This window comes from Podarcis bocagei, assembly GCF_964188305.1.
Source record: "Podarcis bocagei genome assembly, chromosome: 7".
Lineage (NCBI taxonomy): Eukaryota > Metazoa > Chordata > Lepidosauria > Squamata > Lacertidae > Podarcis > Podarcis bocagei.
Genome location: NC_138132.1, coordinates 93122090 through 93135878, shown reverse-complemented (window position 1 = coordinate 93135878; position 13789 = coordinate 93122090). Strand labels below are relative to the sequence as shown.

General features: G+C 48.4%; 1 protein-coding gene across 1 annotated transcript in view; it reads right to left on the bottom strand.

Moving 5' to 3' along the window:
- KAT6A (lysine acetyltransferase 6A) overlaps nucleotides 1-13789 on the bottom strand; it is an 80424-nt gene that overhangs the window by 20976 nt on the left and 45659 nt on the right. Inside the window, exons 9-12 of the mRNA XM_081200892.1 lie at nucleotides 7616-7731; nucleotides 6201-6342; nucleotides 5530-5691; nucleotides 3727-3820 (exon numbers count right to left, since the gene is read on the bottom strand). Coding sequence (XP_081057018.1) covers nucleotides 3727-3820; nucleotides 5530-5691; nucleotides 6201-6342; nucleotides 7616-7731 — 514 coding nt within the window. The remainder of the gene's footprint in view (nucleotides 1-3726; nucleotides 3821-5529; nucleotides 5692-6200; nucleotides 6343-7615; nucleotides 7732-13789) is intronic.

Sequence of the window (13789 nt, the reverse complement as noted above, 5' to 3'; positions counted from 1 at the left end):
TCGCTCCCGACCCCCAGCATTTTAAAACGCTGTTCCGAAGGGGGGGCGGGGACACCTGCCCCAGCCGCCCCACTTCGGAAAGCTGTTCCGAAGTGGGGAGGGGGGGCGGGGACACCTGCCCCAGCCGCCCCACTTCGGAAAGCTGTTCCGAAGTGGGGAGGGGGGCGGGGACACCTGCCCCAGCCGCCCCACTTCGGAACGTTGTTCCGAAGTGGGGAGGGGGGGCGGGGACACCTGCCCCAGCCGCCCCACTTCGGAAAGCTGTTCCGAAGCGGGGAGGGGGGGCGGGGACACCTGCCCCAGCCGCCCCACTTCAGAAAGCTGTTCCGAAGCGGGGAGGGGGGGCGGGGACACCTGCCCCAGCCGCCCCACTTCGGAAAGCTGTTCCGAAGCGGGGAGGGGGGCGGGGACACCTGCCCCAGCCGCCCCACTTCGGAACGTTGTTCCGAAGCGGGGAGGGGGGGCGGGGACACCTGCCCCAGCCGCCCCACTTCGGAAAGCTGTTCCGAAGCGGGGAGGGGGGGCGGGGACACCTGCCCCAGCCGCCCCACTTCGGAAAGCCATTCCGAAGCGGGGAGGGGGGGCGGGGACACCTGCCCCAGCCGCCCCACTTCGGAAAGCTGTTCCGAAGCGGGGAGGGGGGGCGGGGACACCTGCCCCAGCCGCCCCACTTCGGAAAGCTGTTCCGAAGCGGGGCGGGGGGCGGGAACACTTTCTGAAGGCGGGCAGGGGGCGAAAGTCTTTGTCCCCCCTGCCTGCCTTCCCAGGGGCTTTTAAATCGCCCCGGACAGCGGAGAAGTCCTCCGCTGTCCCAGGGTTTTTTAAAATGCTGGGGGTGGGAAGAAAAGCCCTTGTGTCCCCCCCCCCCCAGCCTTCAGAAGAGGTCGGGGGACAGACTGTCCCCGGACCTGGTCTGAAGTCGGTTTCCCTAGGAACGCATTAATTGATTTTCAATGCATTCCTATGGGAAACTGTGCATCGCAAGACGAAAAAACCGCAAGACGAAGAGACTTGCGGAACGAATTAATTTCGTCTTGCGAGGCACCACTGTACTTCTCTCTTTCACTCCTGCTGTGTGAACACAGGGCTGACTCTGTCGATTCACTCATCCTTGCTAGATCCAGAATACAACTATTAACAACTGACTCACTTTTTAAACAGACATGTTATTTTTACCTTTGCTACCTCTACATATGCCTTCATCTCCTTCCCTTCCCTTACTTTCCAGAGAATGATCCTAAAGCCACTGATGTGAGCGACTTTATAGCAGATCTCATGTGGACCCTAGTCCACAAAAGTATATGCCAAAATGTATTTGTAATGTATTTATCATGCCACAAGGCTGCTGTCACGTAACAGGGTGATCTAGCCAAGCCTACTGGTTTGAAGCAAGTTGTCTAACAGTTACTCGTGAAATATATAGGTGATATGAAGCTTCTGTTGGCCATGGAAAACCCATTCAGTTCACACTCCCTATGACTTGTCCTCATCAGCAGGCAAGTTTCAGGGTTACATTCTAGCTGCTACTTTCAAAAACAGGCCTGGAGGAACCTCCTGCTCCTGTTCTACAGGTGTTGCTGGACTACGACGACATTTTTGGCCCCTGGCCATGTGGCTGATGGGAATGTCAGCCCAGAGACACCTGGAGAGACACAGGGTTTCTCTGTAGGTGATCCCAAGGACACTACATTATGTTAGTCAAGCTTTGAAGTTATGAAGTCCAAGGGCTGCTACAAGATACCACTGTGAGGACTAAAAGGCAGATGCAACTTGATTTTCCAGGTGCAGAATTCACCAAAGATGCTCTTCCGCCCAGGTAGCAGGGCTCACCATTCACCTGTCTGTTTAAAAATTCTGTTTGAATCAACTCCCTCCACTCTTCATTTGTAAGTTCAAATACAAAACCAACCAACCTTCATAATCCGCTGACTTTTCACAAACCTTCAACTTGCACATCAGTCTCAGCAATGTGATAGTAAAGCAAATGAAGGAGCTACTGTCTCAAGCTACTGTCTCAAGCACTTATGTAAACTAAGCATTAAAGCAGACTGTACATGGGCAAACTTTTGCATTAAAAGAATGCTAATGAAAGGGTTTTGCTGCTGGAAGTTCTTTAGCAGGGATGGGGAACCTATGGCTCTGCAGATGACCTCTGACTCCCATCAGCCCCAGTCAGCATGACCAATGGTCAGAGCCAGAGGTCCCCTCGTCCGGTTCTACAGTACATGTGTTTTTTCCTGACAATGAGTGAGTGAGCATCAGCATTCCTATAAGAGTGCATAATGTGGGCCTCACTCCTCACCAAATGGGAAGATGCCCATCAGAAGTGATGGTCAGTGATAAAAATAGAATATAAAAGATAGAAGGACTTGGCGAAAGGTAGTTAGCTTCGCTTTGGAACTGGCTCTTTGCTTTCCCTCCAGAAAGTAACGTGGCTGTATTCCATTTGCGTCTGATGCCACTGCCATTGAGTCCTCCATTGAGTCCTCCAGAAAACGCACCTTGCTTCTTTGTTTTCCTTTATGTGACGATCCTATAAGCTTTAAGGATATATATGCCTTTGTTCCTTTGTAATATTAATATTTTTTCTTGGATATTTAGTACAAAACTAATTTGAACAGAAAAATGGAAATTCTATATTTAATGCCTATTCATTTTTCAGACAAACATTTATAATGGGAAATTAAACAGCAGCTGCACAGATATGTCATAACCACCAGTAAAGGTAAAGGTAAAGGGACCCCTGACAATTAAGTCCAGTCGCGAAGGACTCTGGGGTTGCAGTGCTCATCTCGCTTTACTGGCCGAGGGAGCTGGTGTTTGTCCACAGACAGCTTCCGGGTCATGTGGCCAGCATGACTAAACCGCTTCTGGCGAACTAGAGCAGCGCACAGAAACGACGTTTACCTTCCCACAGGAGCGGTACCTATTTATCTACTTGCACTTCATGCTTACGAACTGCTAGGTGGGCAGGAGCAGGGACCGAACAACGGGAGCTCACCCCGTCGCAGGGATTCGAAACTGCCAACCTTCCAATCGGCAAGCCCAAGGCTCAGTGGTTTACACCACAGCATCAGTAGTGCCAGCTAAAAATGTTTTGCTGTCTGCAATGAAAGGCAAGATGGTGCCCACTTCCACTGAACACACAGAAGCCAGACTGACTGGCAGCTTAAACTTATTTCCGCACCTAGCAACAGCACAGCAACCTCTACCACATCAGAAAGCTTTGGGGTGCAAGGCAGGCTTTCAGGCACAGCTCAATAAATTCACACAAATATATGGTCAAAAAAATAAGAAGTGGGTCTTCAAATGCTACAGGTGAGTCCCAGGAGTGAAAAGGGTAAAGACTACTGGTAAATGATTTGATGTGTTTGTTAGCCACTTGGCACGATGTAGTGGAAAAGACAGGATATAAATAGCCTTTTAAACATACAAATAAAATTTCTGCCTCTCCACATGGCTAGGAAAGCAGGGAAGAAGAGCAAGTTCTGAAGTGCCATCTTAGATGTCCTTGTGGGCTGAAGTGTGATGGGGGAAGGAGGGGGGCTTGTGTGCAAGCATCTGGGGTGCAAGAAAGCAGTTGGGAAAAGGATGCTGGCCAGAATCCCAAAAAGTAGCCATTTCAGATAATTAATGCTCTTGAAATAAAGTGCTGGAGAATTGCATGGTTTCATAAACTTTAATCTGAAGCTGAAGAGAAAGGCAGAAAAATGAGAATATGCTTACTGAAATCAATGAGGAACCTGCCATAGCCCTTGCGCTGGTACTGGGGAAGAATCATTATGCAGGAAACATTGTATTTCTGCTGGCAGTGCTTCTCCTAGTAAGAGAGACACACACACACACACAAACACAGAAGATTAGCAAGATGGAAAAGAACTTCTTCTCGATGAGGAATTAATTGGGGTAAATCACAATCACCCCAAAAGCAAGTCTCCAAGGAAAGAACACAAGGCATTATCCAGCCACTGAACCTCCGTGATCACAGCCAGGAAGGGAAAGGAAGAAAGAACTGTCACTCAGCACACAAAGTTGCTTTCTGTAAACCTGTATCATTCATGTGCCTAGTGCAGTAATGTCTACCACTCCAAGTGACAGTGCTTCTCCGGGGTCTCAGTCACATAGGCCCTCCCAGTCCTGCTACCTGTGATCCTTTTTAGTTAACGATGCTCAAGAATCAACCTGCACCACCACCAGAATCATGGGCCCTACCCTGTAATACATCATTTCAGGACCTTGTACTTACAGCAAACTTCTCTCCCTACTTCTCTACAAAGGGCTTTTCAAATCCTCAGAGATTTCCAAAGCAATAAAGAACCTTTGTGGGGGGTGGGGGTAAGACAAAATAAAAGTCCATCTGCAGGTGGGCTTGTGGGGGGGGGGGAATAGGATGGCCATAGATTAAGGCTACATTATTTCCTTTTCTGAAAGTGATGAAGTAAAAAACAACTTCTATTTTTTTTTGGGGGGGGGTGTTAAGACGGGCCTTTCAAAGTAACTCTCTGTCCCTGTGTGAGGAATACTAAAGCCACATTCCGCCTCCATGGTCTCTTTCCCAAAATGCAAACAAAAGCTCTGAAATGAGATCAGCATCTGATTTGAGAAGCAAGCTCATTGGAGGTAACAATTAATGTTTACTTCACCAACTAACTCTCCTCCTCACCACCCAAGGGACTAGGAAGTCATTTAAAACCCTCTCCCCTCAGAGCTGCCAGGCTGGAATTCATGCTCCTTAGAGAATACACTCTGTTCAACAGCATAAAAAAGAAAGCTGCTTTGATTAACTGCTTCAATTCCCTGGATTCTGCTTATGCAGAACTTTAAAGGCTGTTTGGAACCCATAAAATTACACCCATCACTTCAGAAGTGTGACTGGACACTAGTTTGGTTAGATCCACTACACTAAGGAGGGAGAAAATTTAGATCTGCTGAAAAATGACTTTCAGTTTACGCACAATTCAAATCCAATTATATTTTCTTGGATACGAGTCATACCAGTGTGAATAGACTTTTCCAGAGGTACAGCCAGTCTTATCACACACAAGACTTGACAGGAAGAACAAAAGAAAGTTTATAGTCTTTTTGCACACACTAGGTATTTGGCCATAGTCAGGGTTGTGTGGATTTGCTTCATACACACAAAAAAGTGTGGAATGCAATTTTGGGTGCAGAATTCAGTTTACTGAGAGTTTCAGTCTCAAAAAGACATTCCCAGCCTTTTTTCTTTTAAGTGCAAGCATAGGCATGGGAAAGTGTATGGCCAAAGCTCCTGCACATGTCAGCAGGAAAAGTTCCAGGAGTTAAGCAAGGGCCTGTAGTGCCTTGTGCCTCTCCTCGTGAGTAGCAAAAACAGAGCAATCAATTAAGCAAAAGCTTAAGAACCCAGCTTTTCACCACCCAATATTTGGATTAACTTGGTGCAGATTTTTTAAAAAGTGCATGATAGATATGCTCCTGGTTTATAGTTCCCTTAGGTATTGTCGGGACACCAACAGAACACCAACAAGTGGAAATCCCCCCACCGCTCACCTTGGAGAAATAGCCAACCAGGTGGCAGCCCTTCATGTCATTTTGCGTCAGCACATAGAAGAGAAATGGCTCCACATCATAATAGAGCGTCTTGTGATCCAGGAAGAGTTTTGCTAATAGACACAGGTTCTGGCAGTAAATGGTACTGACGTTGCCATCCACCTTAGAAAAATGAAGAACAGGTCAAGACACTATCCCTCATGAACTGCTAGCAGGCCACAACACAAAGTGATTTGCTTAAATCAAGTAGGATTATACCAAACGGACACAAACCATCTAAGGACTTGTAGCTTCAAGAACTAAAGGATGCAGCCTGAGGTAAGTAGTCACTTTGAGGAGAAGCCCAAAGCGGCCAGCGCTCCTCACACTACCAACCTTTTCCTAAGAGGAATGTACAACATAAAATGCCAATACACTTCTGTTTTGCAGCCAATCATTACTGAATGGAATGAGACACTCATGAAATATAACAAAAGTAAGACAGCTCTGGGTTGTTTTTTAAAAACTGGGCTGCCCTCAGCCTCCCAAAGAGGGGATTCTAGCCGTGATTAGAGCCCATTACAAGGGAATTAGGTTCCTACAACAGTTCTTCTCTGGGAAGCTCACAGCAGATTATGCCCCAGAGATTCAGGCAGGGACATAAACAGCAGCTCATAATCTTTGACACTTACCTCAAAGACTGAAACATTGCTCTTCCTGTAAATTTCATTGGCTGGGGGATGAAACCAGCCACACTTCTTCATGTGTTGCTGAAGGATAGTTCTGCTTTTCATATACTTAAGACAGAATTCACAAATGTACAGCTTAGGCAGCCTGCAAGATTAAAGGCATGGATGCATTGAGCAGTTTTGCAAAGTTAGAACTTGAGGCAATCAGTACTGTTATCTCTACTGTGGCAACTCCCATAAAGGTCCATTGTCTTAAAGCTGGGTATACAGGAGGCAATATAGAAACAAAAAAAGCATAAGAGCAGGTTAAAATGTGTATTTGGTTGGATTCAGTTACTGAGACTGAGGGTCTTAACAAAGACCTCTTAGGATTACTTCTAGCCTAAAGTTTACCAAGGGTGTCCATCACTGGATATGAAGGGACCCCGTAGGCCCCTTTCCAGTACTATCCCTCCACCCCTTAATTTATGCAACTGGCAACTGGAACATACATAGCAAGCTGCCTATTATCAAGTCAGACCTATTGGCCCACCTAGCTCAGTATTACTTCCACAGGCTGGCAGCGCTCCCCTGGGTTTCAAACAAGGGGCCTTCCTGAATCTACCTCGAGATGCTGGTGATGAAACCTGGAACCTCCTGTATGCAAAGCAGATGCTGTACCACTGAGCTATGACCCTCCACCTCATACAAATTTCAATAAAATAGAAATTCCGCTCTTCTGTTTCTTTGCTGCACGGCACAGAAAATAAAGAACACTTACATCTACAAAATGTTTAATAAAACAAAGTCTTTCAGTATGTTAATCCCAAAGATAGGAGGAAGCTCAGCTCTGATTATTCTGAATACTTCTTTCAGTTATACTATACTGTATGTGAAGATGATCAGAGAAACGAGGAACCCAACACAATTTGACATGCTGACATTTCTGTGCTTGTGTTTGTTTAAAAACAAGTTGCCAAATCTCACAGTTGCAAATGCAATGCCTTTACTTCAAGAAGAAAATCAGTGGCAGAAGGATCTGAGGGGGGGGGGGGCGGGCAGTTTCAAAATCCTGTGTCTCCAATCCTTGCTACTATTTTTGCACACCAGCCACTACACTCAAATTTCCATGCTCTTTGCTCCCCCCCCCCATGTCACAGTGCTTACTAAAATATATTAATTCTTTGATAGCTTCAACCTTAAAAAAAAATATGCTAAGCAAGCAAATACCTATATAGATAATATATACATTGCATGATTTAACTTGGTTACACATTTGGTTTGTTCAGAGGACATCCAGTCCTAATTTTAAGGAAGAGCATGTCTTTACAGTATGAGCTTGTCAGGCTTAACACATAATTACACTTTATTTCCTACTCTTGCTAAACATTCAGCTGCATAATGTAAACTGTATAATAGAGAGGAGGCCTGTGTTGTACCTGGAATACTCTTGTGGGTATGGAGAGGAATACCAGGTGTGGATTTCATATTTCCCAAACTCGATGACTGATGGACAGCGGACTTGTGGATCAGGGGCTCCTGTTACTCCTACTTTCTGTAAAAGAAACAAATATCTCTCCAAGTTAACAACAACAAAAGCACTACTAAACAGATCCAGCAATCCAGGAAAGAAGGAAAAGCTTTGGGATAGCACAGCTTTCTTCCACTGAACTACAGTGGTACCTCGGGGTTAAGAACTTAATTTGCTCCAGAGGCCCATTCTTAACCTGAAACTGTTCTTAACCTGAGGTACCACCTTAGCTAATGAGGCCTCCTGCTGCCGCCGCAGCACAATTTCTATTCTCATCCTGAAGCAAAGTTCTTAACCCGAAGTACTATTCCTGGGTTAGCGGAGTCTGTAACCTGAAGCGTATGTAACCCGAGGTACCACTGTAATTCACAAAGCAAGAAAAATATAAAGCCAGGTGTGCTAGTAAAAATGCTAGTCCAATCCGTCTTAGCATTATGCTTGCCTGTTAAGAGTAATCTAAAGGAATTACCATATTTTTCGCTCTATAGGACGCACCCGACCATAGGAAGCACCTTGTTTTAGAGGGGGAGAGCAAGAAAAAAAAAATCTCCCCCTCTCTGCCCAGCGCCCCTTCAGCAAAGCGGCAGGAGAAACGGAGCCCCTTCCATTTCTCCTCCCGCTTCGCTGAAGGGGCGCTGCGCAGAGGGGGAGATTTTTTTTCCTTGTTCTCCCCCTCTAAAACAAGGTGCGTTCTGCGCATTCAAGGTGCGTTCACCTGAAGCCTCCGGAGCGCAAGGGACACTCCCGCTGCACTCTGGAGGCTTCAGGCGGCTACCTTGGAAGCCTGGAGAGCGAGAGGGGTCGCTGCGCACTGCCCCTCTCGCTCTCCAGGCTTCAGTGAAGGCAACCCGAAGCCTCAGAAGCGCGGCGGGAGTTCCCGCTGGGCTCCGGAGGCCTTGGGTTCCTTTCAACCTGCTCTTTGGGGCTGGCGGGGGGAAGCGCTGCTTTCCCCCACCGCCAGCCTCAAAACCAAGTCGGGGAGCAGCGCAAAGGCTGCATGCAGCCTTCCCGCTGCCCCCCAGCTTGTGGGGCTGGCAGTGGGGTGAAGCGCTGCTTTCCCCCACCGCCAGCCTCAAAGATTCCGGAAGCCTTCGGAGCGCAGCGCGAGTTCCCATTGTGCTCCGCAGGCTTCGGGTTCCTTTTGCTGAAGCCGGGAGAGCAAGACTCTCCCGGCTTCAGCGAAAGGAACCTGAAGCCTCCAGAACGCAGAGAGAACACGCGCTGCGCTCCGAAGGCTTCAGGCGGCTATCCCTGAAGCCTGGAGAGCAAGAGGGGTTAGTGCGCACCGATGCCTCTCGCTCTCCAGGCTTCAGCGAAAGCAATGTGAAGCCTCCGGAGCACGGAGGGAGCGCTCCCTCTGCGCGTCGGAGGCTTCGCGTTGCTATCGCTGAAGCCAAGGAGCCTGCATTCACTCCATAGGACACACACACATTTCCCCTTCATTTTTGGAGGGGGAAAAGTGTGTCCTATAGAGCAAAAAATACGGTAATAGCCACTTAATAAATCCAAGGAAATAAGTGACTCCTGAAAAAGCAAAAGGGAGGGAAGGAAGCAGGGGCAGGCAGGCGTGTATCCCAAGTGCACCTGTAATAGACAGCACAGAACCTGGTTAGGAACTGCATCAAAAGGCAATGGGTGACCTACAAACCTACAAACAGGGTTTTGTTTTGTGTAAGTTTTCAAAACTCAAGATGCAACACCTCTCTCTCAAGAATATTTACATCAAACCAGAAAAGTGTCACCAAAAGAAATATATAGAAATACGGCAAACTGTATCCTTAAATTTTTCAGAGCACAAGGGGGCTTTTTCGTCCCCGCAGCTCTAAAATTACCGTATTTTTCGCCCTATAGGACGCACTTTTCCCCCTCCAAAAATGAAGGGGAAATCTGGGTGCGTCCTATGGGGCGAAAGCAGGCTTTCGCTGAAGCCTGGAGAGGGAGAGGGGTCGGTGCGCACCGACCCCTCTCGCTCTCCAGGCTTCAGGAAGCTATCTGCAAGCCTTGCAAGCCCGGCGGGATGTCCCGCGGGCTCGCAAGGCTTGCTGGCAGCAGCCTGCACCCAAAAGCTGGGGACAGCGGGGAGGCGCAGCGCTGTCACCCCGCTATTCCCCGACCTGATCTGGGGGGGGGAAAGCAAGCCTGCTTCTCCCCCCCCCGCCAGCCCCACAAGCTCGGGGGATAGGGGGATGGCGGAGCGCCGCCACCCCGCTATTCCCCGACCTGATCTGGAGGCTGGGGGGGGGGGAGAAGCAAGCTTGCTTCTCTCCCCCCCGCCAGCCCCACAAGCTCGGGGGATAGGGGGATGGCGGAGCGCCACCACCCCACTATTCCCCGACCTGATCTGGAGGCTGGCGGGGGGGGGGGGGAGAAGCAAGCTTGCTTCTCTCCCCCCCCCCCCCGCCAGCCCCACAAGCTCGGGGGATAGGGGGATGGCGGAGCGCCGCCACCCCGCTATTCCCCGACCTGATCGGGAGGCTGGCGGGGGGGGGGGAGCAAGCTTGCTTCTCTCCCCCCCCCCCCGCCAGCCCCACAAGCTCGGGGGATAGGGGGATGGCGGAGCGCTGCCACCCCGCTATTCCCCAACCTGATCGGGAGGCTGGTGGGGGGGGAAGCAAGCTTGCTTCTCTCCCCCCCCCAGCCCCACAAGCTCGGGGGATAGGGGGATGGCGGAGCACAGCCACCCCGCTATTCCCCGACCTGATCTGGAGGCTGGGGGGGAGCAAGCCTGCTTCTCCCCCCGCCAGCCCACAAGCTCGGGGGATAGGGGGATGGCGGAGGGCCGCCACCCCGTTATTCCCCGACCTGATCTGGAGGCTGGCGGGGGGGAAAGGCAAGCTTGCGTCTCCTCCCCCCCGCCAGCCCCACAAGCTCGTGGGATAGGGGGGTGGCGGAGCGCCGCCACCCTGCTATTCCCCGACCTGATCTGGAGGCTGGCGGGGGGAGAAGCAAGCCTGCTTCTCCCCCCGCCAGCCCCACAAGCTCGGGGGATAGCGGGGCAAGCTGTCCGTGAAGGCAGAAGAGGGAGACGGTGCGCTCCGTCTCCCTCTTCTAGCTTGGGGATGGCTGCGCAAACCTGGGGGGGAAATAAAAATTTTTCCCTTGATTTCCCCCCCAAAAAACTAGGTGCGTCCTATGGGCCGGTGCGTCCTATAGGGTGAAAAATACGGTATACAAGGCCAAAACGTTGGCACAGCTCCTTTATGGATCCTTTCTGGGCCCACCTTCCTCTGCTTTCTCCCCCCTTGAGAGAGTTCAATCCAAACTCCTTAGAGCTCTCCTACAAGTCCCCAGATGCATTTCAAATGCATGGGTTAGACTAGAAATGGGGATGATGAGAGTGGAGGCTTCTATCTGCGTAACATCAATCTACAAATGGCTGACACTGAATCTGCTCCCCCCGAGGGATAGCCCCACTGATCTTCTGCGACCAATTCCAGTCAGGCTGGCAGACTGTAGTCCTGAACACCCTTCAGAAACTGGGTTTTGCCCCTCAAGCCCTTCTGAGCCCTGGGTTGGGCCAGGCAAAAGCAATGGTTAGGCAAAGAATTATAGACACCAAGAGACAACAGGAGTGCTCAAGGTGCCCCGACTATAAATTTGGAGAAATCGAGAGAGATACAGCCGCACTGGCAGCATATCTCGTCTTTCTCGTATCTAAAAATGCAAGAAGGGCTTTTACACTCGCCAGAAGCTCGGCTCTGCCCTCGCCAATCCTGGAAGGAGCCTTTTAAAAAGTCCCATATTCTAAGAGATCTTGCGCCTGTTCACTGGGGGAGATAGGAAGCCCAGAACACTTGTTCTTTAGATGTCTCTCTTATGAAGAGGCATGTAGTAAGACCATTTATCCCCTACTGGTGAGGCTCGCTAACCTCACAAAAATTTGACCTTTTTAACCTCGCAAATATTTTAACCTCGCAAAAATTTGACATTTTCCTGTTAGGCAAAGATCAGAAGACGATCTGGATGGTTGCCAGATTCTGTGTACAGGTCTGCAGGCGCAGACCATCTCCAAACTCAAACTAGTTTGTTAAGAAAATCCCCAAACTCGGTTTCATGGGTGACTCTGGGTCAACTCCCTGTGGTAGTTTATTGTTGTACATTGTTTTAATTGTTTGTTTTCCTTCTGTGACTGTACCCCCAAGTGTGTTTTATAAGCTGGTCTCCGACCATAATAAATTATCTATCTATCTAGAAATACCCAGATTATGGGGAGCTATCCAGTGGAAGATGCAATGAAATCAAGTATTTCATGTCCACTTATTTCAATGGGTCTATTTTGTGCACAACATAGTTGGGTATCATTCATTAAAAAAAATATGGCAAAGGTGTTTTGCAAGAAGAATCATGGCCATCAAACCTTAAGGAAATTATCTTCCTTTGGGGCAATCTGCACACCTCGGGCCTCCATTGTTATTTTTCATGCATGTATAAGGTAAAATATAGCTTTCCCTTTCTACCCACCCCCTCCCCAGACACATTTTCTTCCTTATATACACTATGAAGAATTGAGGATGCTTTGCAAATTACATCTACAAGCAAAGGCTCAGGAGTGAATGGAAGAGAGAAAATGCTGGTTAGACTTCCAACACTCTTTTCTCTCAGTTTACATTGTGCATTGAGAAAAATAAACTATACATTAAAAAGACTTGCTTAGTGGTGATATTACTATTATGTCTTGCATCCTAATACACCTGTAAGTTCTGTAGTGTGTGTTCACATTGCGCTCCTAGTGCTGTTTTTAGTGACAGAAGTATTTCAAATCCCAGGACATTTGGAAACATCAAGTTCTAAACAAGTGCTAAAAGCATTTTATCTACTATGGAAGGTCCATCTCTTACCTTCCCTCCCTTTGCACACACCCACATTTCTTCAGCACTACGAAGTCAGTGCAGATAGTCCCTCAGTGGGGGCCAGTTAGGTCAGCTTAGCCAACACAGAAACACTTGCTTAAAGCAATTTCATAGAATCATAGAATCCTAGAGTTGGAAGAGACCACAAGGGCCATCGAGTCCAACCCCCTGCCAAGCAGGAAACACCATCAGAGCACTCCTGACATATGGTTGTCAAGCCTCTGCTTAAAGACCTCCAAAGTAGGAGACTCCACCACACTCCTTGGCAGCAAATTCCACTGTCGAACAGCTCTTACTGTCAGGACGTTCTTCCTAATGTTTAGGTGGAATCTTCTTTATTGTAGTTTGGATCCAGAGCAGAATACAGTGGCACTATTACTTCCCTTGATCTAGATGCTGTACTCCTATTGATGAAGCCCAGAATTGCATTGCAATTTCTTTTCCCCTTTGTTTTTCTATAAACTACAGGGCACTTTTCAATGCTCAGGTGCAGGAAGTGGCATCTGAGTCTCCTCCTTTCTCTCACAAACAGCTCAGTTCAAGTGCAATCCCACGCTATACTTAGGTGGTTCAACAAGCCTCACACACCTGCCTCTACCCCTCACTGTAATCCAATTCTTCAATTGGAAAACTATGGACTGTGCTTGCCCTGCCAAGCAGGACTTTAACTCAGTCTGCATGCCTGGTTTGGAGGGCACCTAGAGTTGAAGTCTGCCTCTGTTTGGCTGGAACTGCAAGGTAACCCCATGTAGTGCAGCATTGTGGGATTGGAGGGAGGGCAGGAGCAGCCAACTACAGGTTTTGCTCATAACACTCCAAAATGAGGTTTGGTGGTGCGAGCACCAGGCCTATAATTTAATTATAAAATGGGGTGCCATCAGTTCATAAATATTTATACCCCGTGGCCCCAAAAAAACCATGATTTATTCGACTGAGAGAAAAAAATTGTGCCCATGTGTTTCCACCTCGTTCAGACTGCATTTTCAGACTTTGTTTGTAGTCTAAGATTTAACCAGTTTCTCAGTTTGGAAGTAACAGTAAACAATGGTTTTAATGAACGCTGAAAGTATTTCAGTGCAGTGCAAGAGAAAAAAGAGCATGCAGGTATAACACTCATTCTCAGTCTTATAAACCATAGCATATTTGATTGAAATTATTTCATCTGCCGGAGAGGCTTGGGGGTAGAATAGAGCAGACAACTTATCCAAATAAATGGCCTCAGTGACCAAAAA